The following is a 27,891-nucleotide window of genomic DNA, read 5'->3' as shown; positions in this document are numbered from 1 at the left end:
TTGCACTGATTTACTCAGTGCAATGTAAACCGCCGGATTACTGGTGAGCCTTCTCTTTTACTGGACAGTTGGCAGCAAAATGTTCCTTCTGGCCACAGTTCAAACAGTAGTTCTCCTTGCGGTGCTGACGGCGTTCCTCCAGGGACAGATGAGTCCTACCCAACTGCATTGTCTCAGAGTCACTGGAATTAGTTACAGACAGGGTTCATAACTGGTTGTCTGGCTGAGTGATGTACGAAAGAGAGGCAGACAGAAAACTTTGGATGGAATCTCTCGCTCCTTCTCTCTCTCATGCGATTTTCAATATGAATAGACAGTTCAATGACAGCATTCAGTTCACTAGGTAATTCTTGGGCAGCATTTTCATCTTGTTTCATGGTAAAAGGCATTAAACAGAAGCAATCGTGCAGAATTTAATGAAGTAATCAGTCACTCGTCATTTTCCCTGATGCTGGTTAAGCAATCCTCTGACGTCCTCCTGGCCTGAAGATGTGTAGTCATAAACCTTCCTTAACTCTGTGGAAAAGGCCTCAGCAGAGACTGACTTCAATTTTGCTCAAACCGTGAGCAGGGAAATTATGATCTACCTTGGAGTGTTATATAGGAAAAGAGGAAGACTGAAGCTCGAAGGCCAGGTAACACTGAATCAAAAAGATTTGCAACCGCCCGACTCACCAGAGTAGCTTTAAGGTGGAGAAACCCAAGGCTCTGGACCAGGAGTGACTTGAACAGAAGGATTGGAAGGCGAAGCAGAAACTGCCAGACCTGATTCTTTAACAGGTATTTGTTAGAACATTGTGAGCTGCTGAATCTGGTCACAGAAAGCCTCCAATTGTTTATTATGATGTGCAGAGGACCTCTTGAGAGCTTCAGCAATGGCGGAAAGTTGCCTCTCATGTTGGTATTAAGCATTTGCCTGAGCTGCACAGCTTGTTTTTCTATTACTAGGTTAAGTGTGCTCGAACTAGTGTTACACTGATGCAGGAGGCCATTATCCTTCGACGAAGGCTGACAGCCACCATGATGTTGAGTAAACAACATCGTGATGAGTCCCCCCATACAACACTGACAGAGGGGTGCAGCCTGCCATGCTCTGCAAAGACTATAATTTCAGATTCTACTTGAAACCAGATATAGTGTCCAAAGATATAGTGATCAACCGTTTATATGCATCAAGAAACTTGGGGCAAAATTATTCTTATTCAATTGCTGATTAAATAATTCTGTTATAGTGATCAAGTAGTCCGCCACGGTCCACGATAAACTGCAAGCAAAAAATCACCATAATATATCATGATCCACCATCCACCATCACAGTCATGATCCACAATCCACTAAAATTACAAACAAAGGTCCACCATCATGGTCCTTATCTACCATAACAGTCATGATCCACTGATCCTTCATCACGTTGCCATCACGATCATCATCCACCATCACGATCAAGATCCACCATCAAGATTCACGATGTGGCTGCAGCAGCGATCCTGGATCTGCAAACTATAAAACACAAGGACCCCAGGGGGAAATTAAGTCTGTAATATGTATTGATGAGACATTAATGTGACGCTGAGGAAGAGAAGGAAAGAGAAGCTCCATGTGCTATGTGTCCCTGGACATGCTGGACCTATAGTAGCATAACTAAGAGCTAGTCCAATTGAACCTGCTCTAACTGTAAGATTTATCAAAAAGAGAGTGACAGTGGTTGGAGCTTGCTTTTCCTCTTAGCAGAAGTTATGGCCTATATCACTTTCTTGGCTCTTGTTGTTCTGGGTTTGTACCCTCATGGTTGAATGCACTTATTGTAAGTGGCTTTGGATAAAAGCGTCAGCTAAATTAAATGTAATGTAATTTAATGGCTAACAGGAGGCCTTGGCCCTCTTTAGAAAGGGGATAGAGATGGATGAAGACATGCAGCAACTGGCCAATTCGGAAACCGAACCTGCTGTCACTGCAGGTCCACTCAAGCCTCCTCATGTGAGACGCCTTTCCAACTTTGTGTGTTGTAAGCTTCTGGGTACACCTACAGAACTATGAAATCAAGATGCACGTTTCCTCATTCAGTATGTCCACATCCCTTAATAGCTTGTCTTTGATTTATCTGCCTCCAGCTGAATCCAAACAAATGGCAGGGTGTACTAAGCTGTAGCCAAGAAAGCATCCACCTAGTGTCTACCCCTTAACAAGTGGTAAATTGCTCCCCCAGCAGTGGATAGAAAAGGGAGGGAGCATGCAGAGCAAACCCCGGCGCCACAAGTGTGCCAGCAACATTTCATCCCAGAGGTTGATCTGGGAGGCATGCAGCAAAGGGCCACGTCCAAACTGAAACTGCTGCCACGGCAGGAGTTTCCTTATGTGGGGCACCTGCTGAACGAAGTCTCTGAACTATATTCCCTTATTCTTATGGAGAAGAAGAGTCAACATTGGGGCGGCTGTGGCTGAGTGGCAGAGTGGTCGTCCTCCAACCTGAAGGTCGGCAGTTTGATCCCCAGTCTGACCCATCTGCATGCTGAAGTGTCCTTGGGCAAGATGCTGAACCCCGAATGGCCCCCCATAGAATAACTAAGTACTGAGAATAGATGCACTGTATAAATGTATGTGTGAATGGGTGAATGTAGAACTGTACTGTAAAGCGCTTTGAGTGGTCATCAAGACTAGAAAAGCGCTATATAAATACAAAGTCATTTACCATTTAACATTCATTCATTGACTTCCTAAGGATGGAGCATCTTCTCTCCTGCGTTTGGAACATCTCTTGACCTTATGTTGGCTGCTTTGCCAGATAGCCCTGGCACCTCTACAACTAGGGGCGAGTAGAAGAGGGGGTCAGACATAATTTTATTAACAGCTTGTACAGGCTGTTGGAGCCTAGGCCCCCTGTCTTTTGATGTGGACTGCTGTTGTTCCTGACAATGAGTCCTCAACATTTCCAGGAAACGTAAAGGGTGAGCTTTCATCTCCAGAACTTTAATGCGTTGGATCACCCTTTGCCAGTCTAACTCCATTGAATAATGCATTTGTGCACAGTCCCCCATTTTTTCATGTGGTTCATGAGGGTCTACATGCACCATGGCTGCTTTAAGAAGCAGAATTCTGATTTTGAATTCAATTCAGTGTTTTATACATAACTGAAGGCCTTGGCTAGGCAAGCCAGTGTACCTTGTGAATATCTATGCACCTTGACAGCAGGGGATCATTCCCTATATACATGGAATATGTAACGGATATATCACCGTTTTGTGATATTAAAGCAACTTGGTAAATGGTAAATGGATTTGTATTTATATAGCGCTTTTCTAGTCTGATGAAGACCACTCAAAGCGCTTTACAGTACAGGTACACATTCACCCATTCACACACACATTCATACAGTGCATCTACTTGCAGCACTTTGTTATTCTATGGGGGGCTATTGAGGGTTCAGCATCTTGCCCAAGGACACTTCGGCATGCAGATGGTTCAGACTGGGGATCGAACCGCCGACCTTCAGGTTGGAGGACGACCACTCTACCCCTCAGCCACAGCCGCCCATCTTGTAGCCATTATACTCTTATGTAGTGAAACTCCTTTAATAAACAAAAAATAAATACTTATTCTAAATTAAGGATTATTATGTAGGACCAGTATGTTTTTTTGGGGATAAATATAAATCACTTTCTTTCTCAGCATTGGATTAGTTGTCTATGTGTTGAGTACAGAGCTGGAGTCTAGACAGGGTTAGCATAGCTAAGTATTTTAGATTGGAAGCTGGTGGAAAGATCTGTCCACACCTGTGAAGTTAAATCATTGACATCTTATATATAATATGTTTAATTCAAAGTGATTCTTGTTGGAGAGCAGCTACTCACAGTCATTGTGCAGCTTCCTGAATTCATGTTGCCAGCGATGTTGCCATGCTTGGCACCACCATGCCTGTTTCAGAGATCAAATCAACACTCACTTAGATTAATCAACCCCCAGCCAGCTCATGGCTTTCATGTCACAACATTGCTGATTCCCCCAGCATCAGCAAAAATACATACTTCTTACCTAGAAATCATCCCCTACTCGACATCATTTAAGCTTATATAGAACATACTAGTCATCATTCAGTTGGTGTTTTTTTCTTAGATGAACACAGAAAGTGCTCAGATGTTCTGTTGAACTATTGAACTAACTAAATAAGAAGTAATTAAAATCTAAGTTTCTCCATTCGTGATTTTATAAGTTTAAATAGGTATTTTAATATAAATTATCTTATGGTACTATGTTTCTTTCCAAACAATAATACTGATTATATAATGTTAATTAAATTCATTTTTAAATTACAACACAACTCCTCATACCCTCACACTAAAGTTTAGGTTTTGTTGAGTTTTATGTCTCTGACTTTTTTTTACATGTGTAATTATGCTAACTTCACAGCAAATACTGTAAAGCTACTTGTGCATAAAGAGTTCATGCATAAACTGCTGGTAAATGTATATCGTAATTGGTGAAGATGAGGAGTGGAGAGCCATGCCGTGCAGTAAGTTTAAAGTCCCCCACAGATGAAAGACACATTCCTACTCTGCATGTTGCTGTGTTCCTCAGACAGATTCCCAGCTGGGACCTGCTCTAATCTCCTGGCAACAATATTGACATAGAAATAGAAACCCTGGAGAGGACAGAATTCTAGCTGTCTGACTGCCTGCACATACATCTGGTGCTCAGAGTGCCTCTAAACATATGTCCTCTGTACAGTGATACTTTAAAGACAGGTTAACCCTGAGATTCCAAGGTACAGTTTTGCCTTTTACGAAATGTGATTGTTGTGAGGTTTTACCTGAGGTTTAATGAAAAGAGGGCTATTAATATCATATATTTTTCTCTGGACCAGCCAGGACTAGCCTACCTTAATCAATCAAATTTTATTTTTATAGCCCATATTCACAACTCATAGTTTGTCTCATGGGGCTAATGAGACTTAACTAAAAGAACCTAATAAACTTGATTCTCAAATTTTAAACAAGTCCAAAAGATTCAGTCAGGTTTAAGATATGAAGATTGATTTATTTTGATCTTGTTATTATCAGACCTTAAGTGTGACACCATTAAATGGTTTGCATTTGGGCATTCATTAAATTTGGTTATCGGAAAAGTATTGAATATTAATATACACATATTAATTGATTAAAGTTACCTCGGGGCACCACCCTTCAAAGGAAGGGAAAGGATAGGCAATGTATTAACTACGTCTCATGAAACTACTAACTACAAATTTGGATCTCTGAATAAAAATTAAATGAATAACAAAATTACCACATAAGTATTCAGCATTGTTGAAGGATATGCAGTTCTTGAAAGTGTAGAGTTTGGTAAAATCCACACTGATGCAACATTAATGAAGAAAAAATTGTGTAACTAAACGTTTACTTACCATATGGTAAATGGCTTTGTATTTATATAGTGCTTTTCTAGTCTTGATGACCACTCAAAGTGCTTTACATTACAGTTCTACATTCACACATTCACACACACATTCATACAGTGCATCTATTCGCAGCACTTAGTTATTCTATTTGGGGCCATTCGGGGTTCAGCATCTTGCCAAAGGACACTTCGGCATGCAGATGGGTCAGACTGGGGATCAAACTGCCGACCTTCAGGTTGGAGGACGACCACTCTACCCCTCAGCCACAACCGCCCATATACAGATGTGCAAGTGTGTATATGAATGTGCGAGTGTGTGTGTGTGTATATGAGTGTAGTCCCAACTATAGCTCACAAATACTAGGTTATGTAGAGCATCGGACCTATTCCCTCACATCAGTGGATCCTCACCTCCAGTCTGGAATATTATTTAGAAAGTTTCATCATTTCTTGTGATTGATCTCCTGTGCACCTGATGGCACAGTCCCGTTCACTGCAGTGATTTGATGACACACACAATGTTAGAATATATTATTAAAACCTCTTAATGACTCGGCTCCGTAACTCCGTGGTTAAATCGAATGTGAACGCAATTCGCTGTAAGTTGTTTCCTATAATTTTTAATTAAAAGGTTAGTGTGGAGCAGAAATGTCGCGCGGGCAAAACTAAGCTGTTGGTTTAAATGTAAATTATGAAATGGATCAATAATCTGGCTTCGGTTCACCACCTCACTTCTGAGTTGCCACTTCCCCGTCTCCAAAACGCTCATACGCATGGGTCAGAGTTTGCATGTAAATACGCAAATCTTCCCGTCAAGTTTATTGTTATAAATCCCAACGTTGGCGTGAGAAGTGGCGTACGCATGTTTCAGGCCCCGTTTTGTGCGTACGCAACGGTTATAAATGAGACCCCTTGGCATTTGTCTACACTATCTGCTTTGGCTATAAAAGAGTTAGACAAATTATTCAGATTACAATGACAGTACACTATGAATAACCTGTGCTCTTCCCTAGGTTGGTGAGAAAAGAAAATGTAGACATGTTATTTGTAAGGTAAAACGCAGAGAGTGTTGCTCATATAATGATAAGGGCATTTTTGGACTGTCCAAGACTTTTGTGTTCACTCATTGGATTCTACTCAATGTAGTACTCGGTCTGATCTGACACACTTAACTATTTTAACCTTCAGGAAGGTTTTGCTGCGGAAGGGTATAATTTTTTCCAAAATCCAAATGGATTGGACAGCTGTGGACTACACATGTTCAAGTTCAGGTTCAAGCTGTTTCATGGCTCAGGGCTGTAACGCTCAAGGGAGCCAGAGTCAAAGAGGATTTTCGAGGCACTGTCATTGTCTGCTCGGTTATAACCATATTTTGAATTGTACTCAGAGATGCTATGGTAATCATCTGAGCAGTCTAGTGGATGGTAATGTATATAGCCCAGAATATCAGAGTATGGCTTCCTGCAGCTTCTACTGTGGAAATGCCTATATTTGGGAAGTTGACGGACATGGCGGTTACGCTCAGTGTCCCACGCTGCCTTTGTCAATCCCCTTTGTTCTGTTGTGAGGGTGAAGTTTTTAGGCGGCGGATCTACTTGAAATCTTGGTGTTTGTTTTGACAGGCTCAGTTGCACCTCCTGTAGCCTTGGAAGTAACAACAGTTTCCCAAGCCACCTGTTTCATCTTCTTGATCTGCTGCATTGAATGTTTACCTTGCTGTGTCATCAGTATGATATGTGTGCGTATACATGGATGTAGGTTACGTAAGAACAAGGACTTGAAGGTGGGGTGTTCTTCTAGGCCTGGTGCATTCTTTCCCTGAAAATAAACATGCCTCAAACGTCTGAAGTAATCTCTAGGATTAACTCAATGTGAATGTTTAACTTGGGATGCTGTAACGATGGATGTTATCTCGTCAGCATTAGAAGATAATTTCTCGACTAGTGCTTGATGGAAATCTGTGTAGTTATTTGTGACACTGGAAGGAAGTGACTGAATAAACAGCTGTAGAGCTAGTTTTCAAAACAAGTTTAACCTTCTCTCTTTCTGTTCCATTTGGCACATCATTATGCTGAGATCTAGTTCCATAAAGTATTATCAATATAATCACAGTTGTCTGGATCAAATTGTTTAATATCTTTAGCTAGTAACTCAAGCAAATCCAAGCGAGGACACTGTGAGGTGCGCGTGAATCACCTGCTACAGGTCTCTCTGGTCTAGGGGCTAAACTATCCTGGAATGTTGTAGTCCCCCCTTCGGATAGTCTTGCATGGATAAATGTGTCAAGCGTCAGTAGCTGAGAAGTGTATGAAGCAGAATATCCACTGGAGGATAAACTACATGTGTCGTCAATGTCAGTGTCAGAGGTAGGAAGTTAGGTGGCTGTTCCCTCTTCCTGTCAGTGGAGGCTCAGGGGGTGACTTATGTAATTCCCAAAGACTTAGGGTCGGATGGGATAGGGAGTTAACTGTGCACTATCGGAGGAGTGTGAATCGGAATAACCAGAATCACATTGGCTGAACAACTGATGTGAGGCAGGGTCTTTTAATCTAAGTTTTAACAATTCCTCCTTGTCTGAATAGAGATCTGACTCAGCTAAATGCACGTCTTCTAAATAGTGCAGGGCTTTCTTATTAGCCGTTTAACCTCCTGGTGGAGAAAAACATTTTGCAACCTTAGGGCTTTTACCCCCTGTTCTAGGGCTGCTTTGCTCTGACAGGCAAGGTTGATTTGCCTGTGGACATTTAAAATCAAACATCTCAACAACAATGGATGTTTGTGCATCACACCTGTCGTCAAGTAGTGTGTCTGCACTCACTGACGTTCACCTTGCTGATGAATCCGGGATAGCCAGGGGTCAGGCTCTTTGCTAGGGAGGAAACAAACTGTACTACACAGGGGTACTCCATTGTTGGGTCCGTAATAGGAGGGTTAGATTTACAAGTTTTAAAATCAACGAAGCAGTGTGGTTGGCTTTGGTATTGCACTGGCAGCCACCTTGTAATGTAGTTTTGGTTGTACACTAGGCTTACTGAAAGAAATATGGTGTAAATCAGTTTACCAAATTTCTAGGTATGTTAACTGATATGCAGGGCAGTGATAGTTAGGGTTCTATAACTTCACAGGGCTGGAAGCACGATGTGGCTCTTTCTCAGGCTCTCTTCTTCAACTTAAGGCCAATTTATGCCTCTCCGTTTTTTCTATTACGGACAGATAAGACCGCCCTATCCGTCGTGGAACGCCCTCTCCGAGCGCCTTGGACAGCTTTTCGTACACGTCTGATTTTTCTAACTGTACGTGTTTATTTGGAGACCCCACGGACAGCTCTTGGCTGTGATTGGTCCGCGAACGACATCATTTCCGTATGACGTCATTTCCGTATTTCCGGACCTCAAACTTCCTGTTTACTTGTAGCAACAAACACGAACACAACTATGATTCTACGATTAATGTGACGAGTGTGTTAAGCCAGCGGAGTTGTCCGGCTGACGGTGGCTCGTTAGAGCACTGAGGGCATGTGTGCACGGTCACATACGGTTATAACGAGCTTTCAAAACGGCGCTAGCAGGCTAGGCTAGCCACCATGCTAACTGCGGTGGTAACAGCGCAAGAACCCGCCGTCACGACTTTAATTCCACCTCTATCATGAAACTGTTTCTATAATACCGTCAGGTTAGAAGCAAGATGAGACCTCTCCGAGAAACGGACACGTAGTAGTATATAAGAGCCTTTAGGCTGAAATGCTTGGCAGTAACAGCCAGTTACAAGTTCTGTTTCATAGGGCCGGTGACATGCTATGTCCTCATTAAAAAGCACTTAACTGTTGACCAGTTAACATTGAATATGTGCAATTCAACTGTTAACAGTTAAATTCTTAAAATTCAACAAAGATTATTCAACTAGAGTTAAGAGTAACGGTAGCAGTCTCTTAGCGTAACACTATTTGGACTTAAAGTGGTAGTTATTATTAATTAGTTATTAATAAACAGTTAATTTATTAATACATTTAATTTCACCACAATGCACTTGTTTGTAAGTATGGTTGAATGTCTAACTCCAGTGGCAGACAAGAGTCCACTTATTTCTTGCCAAAAATTAAAGAAATTATATTGCATAATTATGAATTATTGCCAACTGTACTCTGCCTCACACAGGGCATCATTATGTTGTGATTTTTATACCTTAAGCGTGACACCATTAAATGGTGTGCCTATGGGCATTCAAAAAATATTGAATATTAATGCTAAAGATATTTATATTAAATAGTAACTTTAAAGATTAAAGTAACATTGGAGTAACACCCTTAAAAGGAAGGGACAAGATAGACAATTTATTGATTAAGTCTCATGAAAGTACTCACAAAAATTGGAACTATGATTAATAATTAAATGAATAACTAAAACCAAAATTACCAGAAATCAGAAAAGTTGAAGAATATGGAGTTTTTGACAGTGTAGAGGTTGGCAAAACTCACACATGCAACATTAATGAATGTTTAATGTTAATGAATGTTCTTTAACACATTTCTCTTTCAAATAACTTATTTCCAAAATATCACAGTAACACAAATCAAACTTATAAACATAGAATTGAACAGTTTTTGCTTAGCCTAGTGTAATTATTAAGCCCAGTTGTTTTGCCCGTCCATGAAAAGGGGGAAAGGTCCTTTTTATGTGCTGTTTGAAATCCAGTGAAGTGGTCTTGCTGGTTTGTGGATTCTGTTGTTGTGGTTCTGCTGGAAAGACGTTGTCGAAGCAGTTTGTGCTGTAGTTCTTAGGCAGGCTCTCGCGCCGCTGCCTTTGGGAAGGTTTAAGCAGTCTGCTCCAGTCAGGCCTGCTTTAAGGTCGGTAGAGCTTGGGTAGGGAGGACGTTTCCCTGGCTGGGTGAGCTGGAAGGCTGCACCTCTCCTTCAGGAGAAGTGAGTAGGGAAAAAAAAGAGAGGAGAGAGGGAACCCGACTCATAGTTGGCTGATAATCTCATAGGTCATGGGGCCTAGAGTGACCAACAGTGTCTGAAAGTTGTGTCCAGGGGCAATTTGAACAACTAGGCTTGAAGATGAAGCACCCTGGGAGACTGAGTTCTGGAGGCTCTCCTTTGTCTTCAGAACAAAGGAGACATGTCGTTGCCGGCTTTGGCTACACATCTAGGCCCAACTATAGTTCACAAATAAGAGGTCCCAACATTGATTTGACAAAATCTAAACTTTAATTTAACGTAGACTTGAAGGCCAGTGACCTATTAGATCAGGGAGACATGCATTACTTCTTATCCTACACAAATATTAATCACATTATTAGAAGATCAGCTCTTCATCGTCAACATAGCTAGACTTTAACGTATGATAGAATAGTTTGTAAGCAGACAGAATACTACAATTGGTTACTCACATTGTTGAGGACTGAAAGCTTGAGTTCATAGCCCACTATGAACTGACTATGATTATGTGCCAATTCTTACATAATGTGCTTGGCACATTTCATGCCACTTCTGCTAACACTGCTAATAGTCTGCCAAAACTGGTATTTTCCTGGTGCATCAAAAATGGTAAATGTTAATACTTTTGGTAGGATGCATTAATGCATCATATCAAACAGCACGAAGAGCCTTCTGCTATGCTACAGCACCTTTGTGAGGCTGGAGTACACCAGTTAGTGGAGATAAATGCTAACATCAGTATGCTACCATGCTGCAGTTGTAATTTTTACCACAAGCAACATCTTAGTTTAGCTAGTTAGCACGTTAATATTTTGAATTTAGCATTAAACTCCACTCCATGTGCAGCTGAGGCTGAATGGAACTCTAGTGGTATCTGATCATAAACTGATATGGATGAATTTAACTTTGGCCTGATAATAGTAGTGGTTATAGATTTAGAGATCATAAAAAATCATCCTGTAGCTCAGAATGTAGAAAATAATCCACTTACAAGAAGGCGGTGATTCAATCCCCAGCACCTCCATTCTGCATTATTAAGTGTCTTTGGGCAGGATGCTGAGACCCAAATTGCCCCTGAGATGACAATGTATGAATGCCAAAATACACTTAAGCAGATTGCAACAGATTGCACATATAATCAAAAAATCTGGATTGTGCTCCAAGGTCCCTAAACTCTGAGCAACCTAGCTGTTAACATCTGAAACAGTTCACAATAGTCAAAGGTTTTGGTCTCTGCTCTCATTATTTGGGCCAGGCTAGGCTGGGACATGGTAAATGGTGTATAGTTATATAGTGCTTTTCTAGTATTGACGACCACTCAAAAGTTTTATAGTAAAGCTTTCCCATCCACCCAGTCCAACACACATTCATACAGTCCATCTATGTTCTGCAATTCTCTATCATACATCACTGGCACAGCCATCAGGGACAATTTGGGGTTCAGTATCTTACCCAAAGACACTTCTGCATGCAGAGACCTCTGATCCTCTGGTATATCAACAACCCACTCTCCCCCCCTGAGTCACAGCTGCAACATATGAGATATACCCCTGCACTTGACTAAGAGATTGACGTGATACTACTGATTACTGTATGCCTCAAACTGCTTGTGAAATGTGTTTGGTGGTCTTTCATCTTTTAATTTCAGGATAATCTTCACCTTGACCTATCCTGCCTGACATCCACCTGCAACCATGACAACCAAATCCACCAGCAGTGTTTTGGTTGGGAAAGCCTGCTCCTCTCCTCTCTTGTCCTCTCCACCTCAACAGCGCTTGGTCACTAAAGATGGACACTGTGCCCTAAGTTCCCCACGGTGTCCCTCCGGTTCATGGTGCAGGGCATCAGGCACAGCCTGGCTGCTGGCTCTGCAGGACTTGTGGGGACTGTTGGTGGGTCTACGGTGGAGATGGGTCCTGCTGGCCTTCTGCACCTCCTTCCTCACCCACTGGCTGCTGTTTGCCTGTCTGTGGTACCTACTGGCCCACCTCAACGGAGACCTGGCTGTAAAAGATCACGATGCCCCCCCCCAGGGCCATGTAGTTTGTGTAAAACACATTACTAGCTTCACCGCTGCCTTTTCCTTCTCCCTGGAGACACAACTGACCATTGGCTATGGCACCATGTTCCCCAGTGGGGATTGTCCCAGTGCCATTGCATTGCTGGCTGTTCAGATGCTGCTGGGGCTCATGTTGGAAGCATTCATCACAGGTACACCTCTCCTACTAAAATCTTCTCTTTAATCAGATTAATAACTGTGTATTGGACACAAGAAAATTAAATCTATCATCATATTGTCCAAAATAAAATAAATTAAAATTCTGGATATTTCATTTGACTACGGACAGAGATGGGCAAAAATACATCAAAATGTATTTTCATACAAAATACCCCTCAAATAAATGTATTAAAAGAAAATACAAGATACTGGTGCCAGAAAATGTATTTTGTATTTAAAAGTATTTCCTATATTTTAAATACAAAGTACATGTATTGTATTTTGTATTTAAAATATGCTTATTATACTATCTACTTATTTCTCTCTTACATTGGCAAGTGGCATGATAGGCCACATAGTTCTATATTACAGTGTTAAGTGTCTCATACAGTTTCACACTGACATCTTTATGACATAATAATCCTTCCATTTGGTTCTTGAGACCCAACTACTGTGTAGCCAGTTTAGTTGCCTTTAAGAACAACTAACTTTTCAAATATTTCTGGTGTTAACAGCCTCCTGTGCGGATGGAATATTATTCCTGCAAACGAGAACAGTCTCTCAACCAGAGCTGAAGAGGGGAGGGTTGTGTTAAATCGAACAAAAAGGAGCTTGATAAGTGGGTACTGCTGAAGAGAAAGCAGGTCTTTTCTTGTGTCCTCCAGAAAACGAGGGGTCTCTAACTCAGCTTTGCTGTTGCTTGTGATCTCCTGTCTTCCTGGTCTTGAGTTTCTTCAGCAGAGAAAACAAATAAGTCATCTTCCTCATCATCTTGGAGGTTGGAGGAAGCCGTTTCACTCTCTGCTACCAGGCCAAGATCTTCAGCTGAGTGAAGCATAAGCTGGTGGATTCGCCTCCTTTCTCCTGACAATCGTGGTGGTAGCCAGCGCATTTTGAAGAATGGGTGAACTCGTTAACTGTTTTTTGATTTGTGGAGAAAGTATTTTGCGTATTTTAAATACAAAATTACTCCACTCTAAAGTATTTTGTTACACATTACGTTACATTTTTAACGGCTCTATCAAATACAAATTACAAAATACTCAAAAGTAATTGAATTACGTATTTCAAATACAAGTAATATGAATACTGCCAATCTCTGACGTTGGTGTTGTTATTTTTACGTACTATGTTATATGTCGTGTTAAATGTAATTCATATTTTGTCTGTTTCCCTTTCCATCAGTCTTAGGCCAACCCCCATCTTTTGTGACAATAAATTCAGCCAAACCTTCACTTACCTTAATCCAAACCAACACCAGGTGAAGATTTACTCCGATCTTTTACTTCAGTAAAAGTAGCAGTGTCCCACTGCAAAAGCCCTGAACATCTTGAGTAAAATCTATATAAGTACTTGCAACATTATGTACTCTGTAGAGCTCTGAATGTAACTTTGAGTGTAAAGTGCTTTGAGTGGCCATTAATACTAGAAAAGTACTAGTAAGTAAACTATTGTTACATACAGACTAATACATCTGTTCAAATAGGGGCTCTGATGTAGCATGAGCAATTTTCTGTCAATTGGACAGTGTTACAACAACTGAATTGTCACACTGATCAGTAGGTGGCGCTATGAACCTGAACTAATATTAATATATTGAGCTGTTCAGGTCAGGATTGTTATCAATGGTCTGTGTTTGGAGCCGGTTGGATAATGCAGAGTGGATAACAAAGTACTTCCTGTTTCATGGCGAATCAGTAGGTGGCGCTATGACACCAAAGAAATATTGACACATTGAGCTGTTCAGGCTTAGACTCTGTGACAGAAGTTTGGTAGTGATAGGACTATGCACACTGGAGTTATAACAACAATGTGTCCTTTGGCGAATGATAAACCTTTGTCGCAACACAATCTTTACATGGTTTGGGGAAATGTCACACAATATTTGTGTTGTCACACAAATGTAGTTTGAGGAAGATAGACCCATGAACACGGAAGTTACAGCGTTTTTGTGTGTGGTGGCGAGTTGATGAACTTTGATGCCACGCCATTTGGCGTTTGACGAAAAGTCCCAGTAATCTTATGCCAACATTATCAATGTCTTGAGACCCATTTGACACAGTTTGACATGGTTGCGAAAAGTGGATGAGGAGAAATACATCCATGTGTAAGACATGCAAAAAACAAGACATTTCCTGTTGCCACCAGGGGGCGCTGTGATTTTAAGTCATGATTTCTGTGTACATGTCATCAGGCCGGGACTCTTTACTTACATGTCTAGTTTGGACTTGATTGGACGATGTACACTACTGTTCAAAAGTTTGGGGTCACTTAGAAATGTCCTTATTTTTCAAAGAAAAGCACAGTTTTTTTCAATAGAGATAACAATAAATTAATCAGAATACACTCTATACATTGTTAATGTGGTAAATCACTATTCTAGGTGGAAATGTCCTGTTTTTAATGAAATATCTACATAGGTGTATAGAGGCCCATTTCCAGCAACTATCACTCCAGTGTTCTAATGGTACATCGTGTTTGCTAATCGCCTTAGAATGGATGATTAGAAAACCCTTGAAAAGCCTTGTGCAATTATGTTAGCACAGCTGAAAACTGTTTAGCTGATGAGAGAAGCTATAAAACTGGCCTTCCTTTGAGCTAGTTGAGTATCTGGAGCATCACATTTGTGGGTTTGTTTATACTCTCAAAATGGCCAGAAAAAGAGAACATTCATGTGTATTCTTGTTCTTGGAAATGTAGGCTATTCCTATTGTAGGCAAAGAAAAAGCCATATCTGAGACTGGCCAATAAAAAGAAAAGATTGATATGGGAAAAAGAACACAGACATTGGACAGAGGAAGATTGGAAAAAAGTGTTATGGACAGACAAATCAGTTTGAGGTGTTTGCATCACACAGAAAAACATTTGTGAGACGCAGGACAGGTGAAAAGATGCTGGAAGAGTGTGATGCCATCTGTCAAGCATGTTGGAGGTAATGTGATGGTCTGGGGCTGCTTTGGTGCTGGAGATGGTGACTGCGCTGTGGGAGCAGCCTGACCGTATGGTATGCAAGAAGAGCCCATCAAGCCAATCCAATTTGAAGGAGGTGCTTCAGGAAGCGTGGGGTGAAATTTCTGCAGATTACCTCAACAAATGAACAGCTAGAATGCCAAAGGTCTGCAATGCTGTAATTGCTGCAAATGGAGCAGCATTCTTTGACGAAAGCAAAGTTAGAAGAACAAAATTAATATTTAAAATAAAAATCATTATTTCTAACCTTGTCAATGTCTTGACTATATTTTCTATTCATTTTGCAACTCATTTGATAAATAAAAGTGTGAGTTTTCATGGAAAACACAAAATTGTCTGGGTGACCCCAAACTTTTGAACGGTAGTATATGTCCGAGATACAGAATGCCCCTTGAGACTTTTTTTATGACTGGTCACGATACACCTGTGTTCCGATTTTGGTGAAGAATAGGGGAAACCTAGGGATTGCGTTCCAGGTGGCTCTGTTGAGCCATTTGGCCACACCCATTTCAAATTACTCCAGATTACGTACATTTTCACGACTTTCTAATTTAATGCAAACTTTGTAATATTTGTGAGCATGTTCAAAAAGCCAATTCATGAGGGTGATTATAATAATTATAATAATCCTTACAATTTCAATAGGGCCTCCCACCGTTCGGTGCTCGGGCCCTAATAAATGCAGTCCTTCTCTGCACATAAACACGTTCTGACCCTGCCTCAGGCGGGCAGACCTTAAAAAAACAAACAGGGAAGCATTGGTTGAAGAGGAGACAGAAACCAGCAGAGCCTTCATGATCACCCCTAATAGTGTTAAGTGTTATTTAGTGCTGTCAGTTAAACGCGTTATTAACGGCGTTAACGCAAACCCATTTTAACGACGTCAATTTTTTTCTCGCAAGATTAACGCAGAGCTGTCAACTCTCATGCTTTTGCCGTGTGACACACGCTTTTGCATGTTGGTGGTTGACTAAGTCACAATAATTTTTTAAAACATCATCGTTTCAGGCCGTCATGAAGTACCAGGAGCGGGCGAGTGTGTGTGTGTGTCTGTGTGTGTGTGTGTGTGTGTGTGTGTGCTCCTAGATAGCGCACCCGTCCGGGGGCTCTGCCCCCCGCCCCCGCTCACTCACTCAGAGAGACACCGTGAGATCAGAGCTCGTTCACGTGAAGCAGCCGCTCAGTTACTCACCGGCTGCTTTTTAACTATACAAACAGTGAAAACACAGAGTTTCTCTGGTCTCAGCTGCTCAGAGATCAGCGCCTCAGCTTCTTGATCAGAGCAGAAGCAGCAGTTGGTTTCTACCGAGCTTCAGTATCTGTGTTCGCCTCCAGTCTGACCTGCTCTCGCTTTTTGTTTTAATATTTCGCCAAATAAAATATATATTTTTAAGCTATTTGCTGCAGCTATATGTTTTTCATTTATTTCAAAATAGGGTACTTCTTATTTCTTACATTTTCCTCAGATATAGGGAGGACTCAAATAGCCCTACAAAGTTCTGTGTTTAATTTATTTCAAAGTAGGCCGACACTTGCCTGTGTATTTTGTATGTTTGTAATTTTGTTGCTTGTCTGTTTGAGTAGCTGGCTGAAAGCAAAGAAGAAGTAGGCTTCCCTTTTATTGGTAATCTAACGGTTCATTGTTTCTGAAATAAGAGGCCTGACTGCTATGTTCCCAGCAAACTCGAAAAATAATGAATATTAAGGCATGAGTCCTTGTTTACCTGAAATGTGCACTTATAATTTTATTTTGTACCGCCCTGTTTGGCAATGTTGTTTTTCAGTAAAATAAAACATTTGCATAAAGCAAGCCAATCCACAAAAAATTATGGAAAATAAATAAATGTAGGGACATTTAGAATAGATAAAAATTTGCGATTAATTGCGATTCAATTTGAGTTAACTATGACATAAATGCGATTAATCGCGATTAAATATTTTAATCGTTTGACAGCACTTGCAAAGCATATTTCTTATAATGTGGTTTCATGAGTTACCTGTTTTATATTTCACATTGAAACTTTTGCCTCCAGACAATGTGTAGCTGGGGCACACTTCAAATATGGCTGAGTTTTTTGGAATTCCAACAAGGAGACGTTTCCATTCTAAATATCTATTATAATTTTGTTTAAACCATAAACTGTGGATAAAGATGCACAACATGACAACTCCATAATTCTGAAGCCATAAAATCTTGATTGCTCACTCTCGCTCGAAATTACATCTAAAGTGCAAGATGGCAGAACTCTAGTCTGACATATTTAGACATATAAACATGGTCTATGATTTACAATTTTGGAGGTCAGGTCCAAACATTTTCAATATATCTATTATTTTATCATTTCACATTGCATTTAAAATCTATGAATCAATACATCTACAAAACAGCAATTATTTGTGTAGCAGAAGTTTTTTTTCTTAGTTTCAAGGCCTGCCTTGAAACCAGACTGATGAGGATCAAGAAGGTTGTTCTGGTGGTGATAGGGTCAAAGCTGATTAAAGATAGCACATAACATATGTTGTGCAATAATGGTTAGGAGTGATACCATAAAATGGTGTGTCTTTAGGCATTCAATACATTTGGTTATCAAAAATAAAATATAAAACATTAATATTTAAAAAATTAAAATAACTTTAGTTTGTCAAAGTTCTCTCGGGGCACCACCCTTCACAGAAGGGAAAAGATAGCCTATTTATCGATTAAGATCAGTCTCATTTAGATTGAGTTCAATTAGAAATCTCAATATTTACTATTAAAGATTATATAATGAACAGTGAAGGTTTATAGAGTTCTTGAAAGTGTAGAGGTTGGCAAAATTCACTTATGCAACATTAATGAAGAAACATTTTTAAAAGAAAACATTCATTATGAACATAATAAAGTATAAAACACAAATTACTAACAAAACGTACTAACTAACAAAGATGTGTATGTGTGTGAATGAGGGACTCAAAAGTGGTTTTACAACATTTAACGGGGGTCTGAGCTAATGAGGTGAGGAGATATGCGTGTCTGTGTGGATGTTAAACAGATAACTGAAAGGGTCAGAGAGATCCTGTGAAGAGCGTATCTAACATTTAACTTTCATTTTACTTGTAACCACAGTAACACAGCACATATCAAACTTATCAACACCACACATAATAAAATAAACAGTCTTTCTTAGTCTAGTATAGTAATTAAGCCCAGTATGTTACCAGTCCTCAGAAAGGGAGAAAGTTGCTGTGCAGTTCGCCGTTCGTCCTTTGAGTGCCGTCTCCGGCTGGTCGCAAGGTTCTGCTCCCGCGGTTCTGTTGAGCTGTGGTGCTCTTCCTTGTTGAATTTCTTACCTGCAGGACACCAAGTCGCTGCTAAGAGTTTGGTAGGAGCTTCAGATGCGTGGAGGTTTCCTTGAAGAGATGAGTTGGAAACTGCACCTCTGACCTCCGGTTGTTGGGTGGGAAGAGAAGAGTTGCTGGAGCAGCCTGGACCCCCCTCCCTCGGAGTTGCCGGAAAGACGGCTGGCCGCCTGCTGTCCTCGGTGAGATTGATGGAAAAGAGGGAAAGAGGGCTGGAGCAGCCTTCCGCCCTCAGAGGGATTTGAGAAAGAGAGAATTTGGAGGAGGCCTGCTCTTAAATAGGCCCAGTGACCCCCAGGTCATGGGGCCAGATTGACCAATTGGAGTTGACTTTTGTGGCTTTTAACACCTATGTGTGAAGATGTCCAGAATAGACGGAACCTGTTTCCCCTGGGAGACTGAGTTCCTTGACTGTCTCAGAACAATGTGGCATCTTGGGAGATTGAGTTCGCTCCAGCACAAGCGGCATGTTTGTTTCAAGCTTTGACCACACACGTAGGCCGAAAGGAGGCCTTTGGTTTGCACAAAGACATTGCCCAACACATAACATAACTAAAATTAGCTCTCAAATAAGTTATTTCCAAATATCATAACCACACAAATCAAACTTATAAACATCCCATGAATAGAATTGAACAACCTAGTGTAATTATTAAGCCCAGTTGTGTTACCTGTCCATGAAAAGGGGAAACATTTTGATGTGCTGTTCCAGTGAAGTCATCTTGCTAGTTTGTAGCTCCTTTTGTTGTGGTTCTGCTGTGCGATGCAGCTCTTGTGCTGAATTTCTTAGGCAGACTCTCTTGTCGCTGCCTTTTGGAAAGTTTTAGCAGTATGCTCCAGGCTGGCCTGCTTGAAGGTTGGTAGAGCTTGGGTAGTGAGGAAGCTTCCCTGGCTGGGTGAGCTGGAGAGCTACAACTCTCCTCCAGGAGTAGTGAGTAGAAAGAGAGAGAGAGGGAGAAAAAAAAGAGAGGGAACAGGGCTTTTATTGGCCTGATGAAGTCATGGGTCATGGGGCCCAGAGTGACCAATAATGGTTGAAATTTGGGTCCAGGGGCAGTTTTTAGACCTAGGTGAGAAGTTTAAGCACCCTGGGAGACTGAGTTCTGGAGGCTCTCCTTTGTGCTCAGAACAAATGTGGTCAGGATATGGCTGCACATGTAGGCCGAACTATCAGGGTTGTCAGATTGTATAAGGAGCTATTAACAGAGGTCATATGTAAGACATGGCCTACTGGTAAAAAAATAACTTCATGTTGGTGGAAATGAGGCAAAAATACTTTTCAAACTTACTACTCAAACTGAACTGACCACCTGTGAAAACTTCTCATGACTACCAGGGATAAAAACCACAATGTTTAATTCCTTAAAAAAAAAACTTGATTGTCAATGGTGACTCATCAAAGGTTTCCATAATGTACATAATGGTAACACTGCATCACAATCAAAACAGTAAATCAATAACAGAACAATTTAACAGTATTATATGCACATTGACAATTGCATTGAGTATTAGTTCAAAACCAAAATGTGTTGAGGTGAATCCTTCCTGTAATAGATTATGAAGATTGTCTTAATAAATAAATAAATTAAGCACACAGCATTCTTATAATCTTAGCAAGCAAAGTGAATATAAATGTAACCCTTCAATACCATCAGAGTGTAAACCCCTGTCTCTGCAATTTAATTACACTCATCACACAGAACGGAAAAGCAAATAAAACAAACATTCTTAATGTGACATCATGTAACAATGTCATATGGAGTCATAAAAAAAGAAAAGACATGGTTTAAATTAAAACTTTCAAATATGATACAGTTGTTTTTGTACGGAAAAGCCCCCTGATATTCATAGCAAAGCTAAAAGTATGAAAAACATTTTAATAATTTATACATCATCAGTATTAAAATCCTCGATGCAACAATGTCTTCAAATTAATTGTCCATGTTGTCGAAGGGAGGATTCTAATCAGTAATCTGGAACAAGTCAGGTGTGTTTTTCAGTTTGTCAGCATTTTTGGGTGTTAGTTACACATACTGACCAACGTACACTTCAAAAGTATAGTGCTGAAACCAATACCAGGGGCTAAAACAGCAAAAATGGGAATAAGAATCTGAAATAACACAGCTCACTAGCGTCCACATTTTTCATTCAGCCACTCCATTACACTGCACGATTAGATGCCCTAAATGATATTATCAATATGATCTGCAAAATATGACACTCCACCGCGGGAAAGGTGGTAAGAACCCATAATATTAATCTGCAAAAACCCGATAATGACCCTGAACTGTACCAAGACCTGGAGGAGACTTTACAACTTTGGTTTGAAAGAAGCTTGGAGTTTAACATCAATTGACATGCAGGCAGTGTTTCCATCAATAAGTCTCTGACATGCTTCATATTTTAAACATGATGATGTTACCCAAAAATTGTCCTTGTCTCTTAAAGCTACCAGCTAGAGGCTGTGTACTCTCTTAACATGTCTGATTCATACCTCTGCAAATACCATATGATGCTGTGGTGTATTTTGATGTATGCGACCAGCTTAACCACCTTATGGTTGAGTAGTCATCCATCTCAGATGACATCGGAGACTGCACTCTGTTTTGTTGAAATACATGATGTCAGTTGCTCTCCCTTGTACTGCTGTGAGGCAGGTTGTATTCCATGTGGCTTGAGTGTGATTTTACACTACCTCCTCTGTTAAGGTTAACAAACACCGGGTTAATGTTTCAGATGCAGGGGTTGCATCCTGGGATATTACCTGCAGTTAGTGTTTATTAGATTAGATGAGATTAGATTCAACTTTATTGTCAAAGTACAAGTACTTATACAAAGAAATGCAGTTTAGCATCTTACCAGAAGTGCAAAAAAGGCAGTAAAAGTGCAGTGTCTTGTGCATATTAAAGTGAAAATGTAAATAAAAAAGATCTGTACAGTAAGAAATATACATGGAATATTACAGTATTAAGAGGAATTGTATGATATAAGAACGATGAATACACTATGAGCAGGATAAAAATATAAATATATATAAATATGAATACACTATAGGCGGGATAATACAGTCGTAAAAAAAGTAACAGTCAGTACAAATGTTCAAATGTTCATTGGTTGGAGGAGGGTGTGTGGCAGTCCAAGCCAGGGTGGAGGGGGGAAGTATAGTCAGTGGAGAAGGTGTGTGTGTGGGGGGGTAGGGGGGGCGGCTGCTATCGCTGTGGTGCAGAGTTCAGCAGAGTGACAGCCGCAGGGATGAAGCTGTTCTTGAACCTGCTGGTCCGGGAACTGAGGACCCTGTTACGCCTCCCAGAAGGGATGTGTTTGACAGCAACGCATCCTTTCAGGTCATTGCTTAGGTCTGTCCGTGTCTGTGACTCCTCTCTTTGTCAAATATCCTCTGTGGGTCGGTCTCCTTGTGTCTCTTCTCTAGCCTTTTCAGAAGCAGCCACGGCTCTGAGATACATAGACAAACCCGCTACAACTGGGTCCGTTTTGTTTTTGTTAAGCCGGTGACAGGGCATTGTCTGCCTCCATGCTCCTTTAACAGATGTCGTCCAACCATTCTTTTCATCAACAGTCTATGTAAATAGTCTGTTTGGGTCTGGTAGCCCGAAAGTCGGTGTTTTTGGAGTCCATGTCAATTTCCTGTGTGCTTTTAAGCCTCGCCCTTGTGCGATCGCGCTGAAGGGTGCCGCGAGTACAGTATAGTTTGGAATAAAACTAGGGTTTTGTTAGAAGCTTTGGAATGTTTTGGATTGCCTCAACTCTACTTGGCCCTTAGCTGTGATGATGATTTCAGCTCCATCTTGGATTGCATCATTTACAGTTTTGAAATCTTTGACAAATCTCAATTCATCTGAATTGAGCAAAGGACAATCTTCACAAGGAACAGTAAGGCCTCAAAAACAGGTGTTATACCATTGATAGTTTCTTGTTTCAGAGGATATTAAGGTTGACCTGACCAGAAGTCTGATTTTGGAGTGATCACAACCGGTTTCATATTCTTGATTAGACCAACACCATGTTTACTTGAGCCCACAGTGTTCTATGAACCTCCTGTAAGGTGGATGTTGGGTGATGTCACTTGTCCCTGCCAAATATGTGTTAAATATGTTAAAGACACCTTAATTTGTTGTGAGTGTGACTTTCCTGTCGGCATACACAAACATTTCATAACATTTCATCAAGGAATTATGTTGAACATATAGATCTGCAGTAGGCTCCAAGATTTCAGCTTCAATACCCTTTTAACCATCTTGCCATTTGTCTCTGTCATCTAAAGAAAGGTGTGGCCATGAATCAACATCATCAAACAGAGTTTCAGTTTTGCAGTTGTTGTGGTTTTGGGTTTTGAAAAAATCTGTGCTTTGTCCAAACATGCATTTTAACATCAGCTTGCCTGTTTTCAAGCTTCCCTTAACCATTTTTTTCTCAAACTCCTCAACTTTCCCTTCACTCACTTGTACATTGCAATGTAAGCTGTCTTCACTCATGTATGTTGTGTTTGTGTGAAATGTGGGCTTAAGTGCTTTCTGAATGAAATAAGCATTTAACAAATTCACAACTGATGCAGAGCTTCCATTCATATACATATGTCTGTCAAGGTGTCAGGTGAGGGCAAATCAGAAATCAATTTCACACTTATCCCAGTAGGTGTTTACATTTATTTACAGTCAGATAGCAGGATAGAGTTTTTGAATTTTACCTGTATATTATAATGAAAAGATAAGGGTATTGTTAATCTATCTTTAACAATTGGACATGACGCAACAAATTATTCTATTTGCCACTCATTTTGGGTTTCTCTGAAAATGTTTCTGTCTTATATTCGGAATAGCTGGCACCAGAATGTCAAGGCAATGGTACATTTTTATTTTGGACTGAGTGCTGTCATGTTATAAAAAGCTTTCTCTGTGTATTTTGTGTATGTGCCTGTGTAAGGTGTGTGGTCTTCTCTCTTTTTCTGCTTTAAATAATAATAATAATTCTTGAATTACTGTGTGTGTGTCAGTGTGTGTGTTTGTATGTCAGTGAAATTACCAGTCAGACTACCCTGGTCACCCTCCTTCATCCTCGCCCATTGCCTGGAGTCATGTTTTACTTCGGACAGTCTATAGACCAATGTCCTTTTCTCCCACAGTTAAAACATGCATCTGGATCGTTGTTCACATGTCTTCCTCATCCTCTGCCCAATCTGAAGCCATCTTTCCCACGACCATGCCTTTAAGCATGCCCGTGAAACATTGTCAGTGTTGCCATGTGCAGCTGGTCTTCTATTTTCTCCTTTTGTTTTTGTTTTAATAGCTTTTCAGCAAAGTTGCTGATGTTACTGATGTTGATGAGGGTGTGGCTGATGATAGCATTCTGGATGTAGATGGCAGGGCATGCTGTAGCACCACAGCTGTCTATAGACCCTGTGGTGGGTTGAAGGGTGTTGGTGGAGCAACAGTCACATCCAGTCTCTGCAGTGACGGATAGAGCCTTCTTGGCAGGGCTTGGTCGAGGTCATCCTGATTTAAACACTGAGACACTGCTGTTAATTTGGCTGTTTCTGCCTGTTGTCATCTATCCCTATTTCGCGCTACATATTAAATGCTTTCCAATCTGCAAAAAACTTCTTGTGGCTTTTCTTTCCCGCCGTCTCTGTCTCCTTTTCATCTAATTTCTGTTGCAGTTGTTCTAGCCACCTGAGACTGAAACCTTCCTTGCCTGGAAAACCATATTCTTATATAAATAATATAAACATATAATTAATTACTAAATATATATATATTTTTCAAGTTATGTGTTTGACAAGTCTCCAGTAAACCCCCTTAGAAACTCCTAGAATGCAATTAATGTTGTTATATACCCAATATAATATGACCACATTCTGTCTGTTGTTTAAAATTACTTAAATCTTGTAAATACTCAATATAATTTTGTTTTTATTTTAAAGAAGGAATTTTTCCTTTTTTGGTTGAGAAAGAGTTTCAGTTTGGGCATCTAGCACATTTTTATACTGGAGTCTTACTTCACACAATATTATTATTACAAATAGTTATCATCTTTATTGTGGTCTTAGTAAACTCTTTGTAGTTTCTTCTTAATCTTCTTAACCGTTTTTGGGCCATGAACCTGCAACCATATCGAGACATCTAATTTTTATTCCAAAATTATATTAAGTGTTGAACGTAGCAAGCCCTGAATGTTTCATGAAAATTAAATAATAATAAAATGTATTTGTATTGTATATGTATTGATCTCAGCGAGTCTGGCCCGGGTCTCAGGTCCTCTGTCTCAACACATAGATTTCAAGTAGGATGAGGTTAAAGAAGTTTCTTCAGGACATACACAATTATCTGCGAATCCCACTTCTTAGACAAGTTGTGGTGGATATCTGAAAATATAATGGAAACAATGAAATTGTCTGTGATATCTTTATAAAGAAGAAACTTTTGCAATGGGATTGACCCAGCTTACTGTGTGTATCGATGAGAAACAAAGTCATTCGTTTCTCTCATATATAATGAGAGAAACAACCTTGGATGAAGCATGTGGTTTTGCTAGATGTCATAGAAAGGGAAGGAACACCAATTAAGAGCTATTTGGAATGAACAATTGTTCCCCTTCTTCTCCCTTTTGTTGTGCTTAAAGAGTATCACTGCAGCAAAATCGAATCAGTAAATCCAAAACTGGACTATGTAACAGTATAATGATCTTGCTAAAAAACACTCATTAACACATTGACAATTGCATAGAGGGTATTAGTTCAATTGGAAAGTAGCTGAAAGAGAAAGGTTACGTGAGAAAGGTCATGTTAGGACGAAATTTCCATAACGTGGATCTTTTCCATATGACTTCAAACGCATCAAATAATTATAAAACTTTATATGAACTGATAGAATTAAATTTAGCTAGATTTGGTGGTCAGTCTCTTTTCCTTATAAAACATTTTGTGGTTTTATCCCTCCTTATTTCTTCTGCTGCAATTTACTGTTATGTTGCATGAGACAATGGCAAGGTCAAAGCATCTCATTAACATAATATATTGATGTCTCACTGTCTTTTGTCAGGTGCATTTGTAGCCAAGATTGCACGTCCCCAAAAGCGAGCTGGAGCCATCCAGTTCAGCCCGCAGGCAGTGGTGGGCCAACACCAGGGCCAAATGTGCCTCATGCTACGAGCCACCAACCTACTGCAGCAACCTCTGGTGGATGTAAAGATGACTGCTGTGCTCTACGAGGAGCATGAAGGTCAGGCCCTCCACCAGACTTCTCTGGACTTCCTCTTGGATCATATGGGGCAGCAGCCCTGTCCCTTCTTTATCTTCCCACTAACCTTTTACCACCCCCTAAATCGCCAGAGCCCCCTTTACCCCACACTGTGTGAGGGCACATCAAACAACTTTGAGTTGGTGGTCTTTCTGTCAGCTTTGCAAGAGGGAACTGGTGACTCCTGTCAGAAGAGGACCTCTTACTTGCGCCAAGAAATCCAGTTTGACCGTTGCTTTGTCCCAGCATTGGGGATGGATGCTAGGGGGAGGTACATGGTGAGCACCCAACACTTTGATACAGCCCACTCAAAGGAGCCTTTTAACAAGGATTGTGTTGTGCAGATCAATGGAGATGGCAGCGACAGGACGGAGTAAGGATGCTGAAGGACAGTGCTCATAGGGACAGATCAAAGCATTCGTGTAGAAGTGTCTCAAACTACTTGATTTAAATTGATAGATCTGAATTTATGTTTAAACATTATATATTAAAATGCGTAACAGACATGGGTGCTACAGTGGACTCCCTCACCTGGAGGCCCTTATTCTACACGTAATAATGACCCCATGATTTCCCACCCATCAGTACTATCATTTGTGTTGATTGGATCGCCTGAATACTGTTACAAAATGGGTATTATTTTTGCCATTTGGTTCTGTCTGTTAGAATAACAACATTCTTACCATGTGAAAAGCTAATAACTCAAGATATGGTTACACCACTTAAAAGTCATCTAGAGGGGCAAGTAACAGGAATTGTCCGACCATCAGACAGGTTGAGGAAAAACATTCTAACAGTTTACAGACCCACATCCTGGTTCAACTTTGACCTGCTGCTACTGTAGGTGCTTGTTAGAATATGACTTCATTATGAACTATGCCTCATATAGTGTTATTATAATTCATGAAACCAATGGCGAGGACAGAAAAACAAAATCCAAGGCATAATAAAACACTTCTCTTTAAATGTTATCAAAATGGTATAGTCTTTTATTATTTCCTATTTTTGTGTAAGGTGAAATTGTGAGGACAGGCTATATTTGAAAATATTTGATTTGGTGGGGATGGCACAATCAATTTCAAATTCAGCAGTTGTAATCAACATTTAATCATAAATAATCAATCAAATTGTTATTTCTAGCATGGAATCAGAAATTCATAGAAATGGACGCACAGAGGGTCACAAATTATTATTATTGTGTTTATTTTACCACTTTTGTTGCATCTCATTTGGTTCTTGATTCAGGCTACATGATCTCCATCAACCTTCATCACAGTTTCTGATTTTTTAAACAAGCTCTAAAAACCCTGAATCCACTACTTAGTAGAACAAAGTAAACACATCTGGTTAGACTGTTTTTGGTAAACCTAGAGTAATATTTGAGAGAAAAATATTTCCCTTAGAAGGTGGTGGAGACCAAAACAAAGATAAAAGATAGGGTATATTAAGCGGGATAAATCACATAAACACATTTTGTTTATAAGGAAAGATTGTATGTGTCAGGGGAATCTACCAGCTTCTTCTCTGGTCAAACATTTTGCTTTAAGGAAAATATTAATTTAATTTGAATGCCTGTGTGCATTTAAACATTTCTGACCTTGTTGACAATCTTCTATATTGTGATCAAATAAATATGTTAAGGAGTAGTAGAGTAACACTGAGATTTCCTGATTAGAGAGGTTCTGATACCAATAACATTTTATGCTGGAAAGTCCCACAAGTAAAACAGCAACCTATTTGAAGGAAGTAATTATTGTGTATTCCTTGATTTATTTATGTGTATT

The 27,891-nt window shown here is 40.2% G+C and overlaps 1 protein-coding gene across 1 annotated transcript; it reads left to right on the top strand.

Annotated features, from left to right (window-relative positions):
* Positions 1 to 12,021: 12,021 nt before the first annotated feature.
* On the top strand, positions 12,022 to 26,484 carry kcnj13 (potassium inwardly rectifying channel subfamily J member 13). Its single transcript, XM_061073732.1, has 2 exons — positions 12,022 to 12,538; positions 25,910 to 26,484. Exons 1-2 carry the CDS (start codon positions 12,022 to 12,024, stop codon positions 26,482 to 26,484), a joined length of 1,092 nt encoding a protein of 363 aa, XP_060929715.1.
* The last annotated feature ends 1,407 nt before the right edge of the window (positions 26,485 to 27,891 follow it).

This window comes from Limanda limanda, chromosome 6, assembly GCF_963576545.1.
Source record: "Limanda limanda chromosome 6, fLimLim1.1, whole genome shotgun sequence".
Lineage (NCBI taxonomy): Eukaryota > Metazoa > Chordata > Actinopteri > Pleuronectiformes > Pleuronectidae > Limanda > Limanda limanda.
Note: the sequence above shows the minus strand (reverse complement) of the source record. Positions and strands in the feature narration are given on the sequence as shown.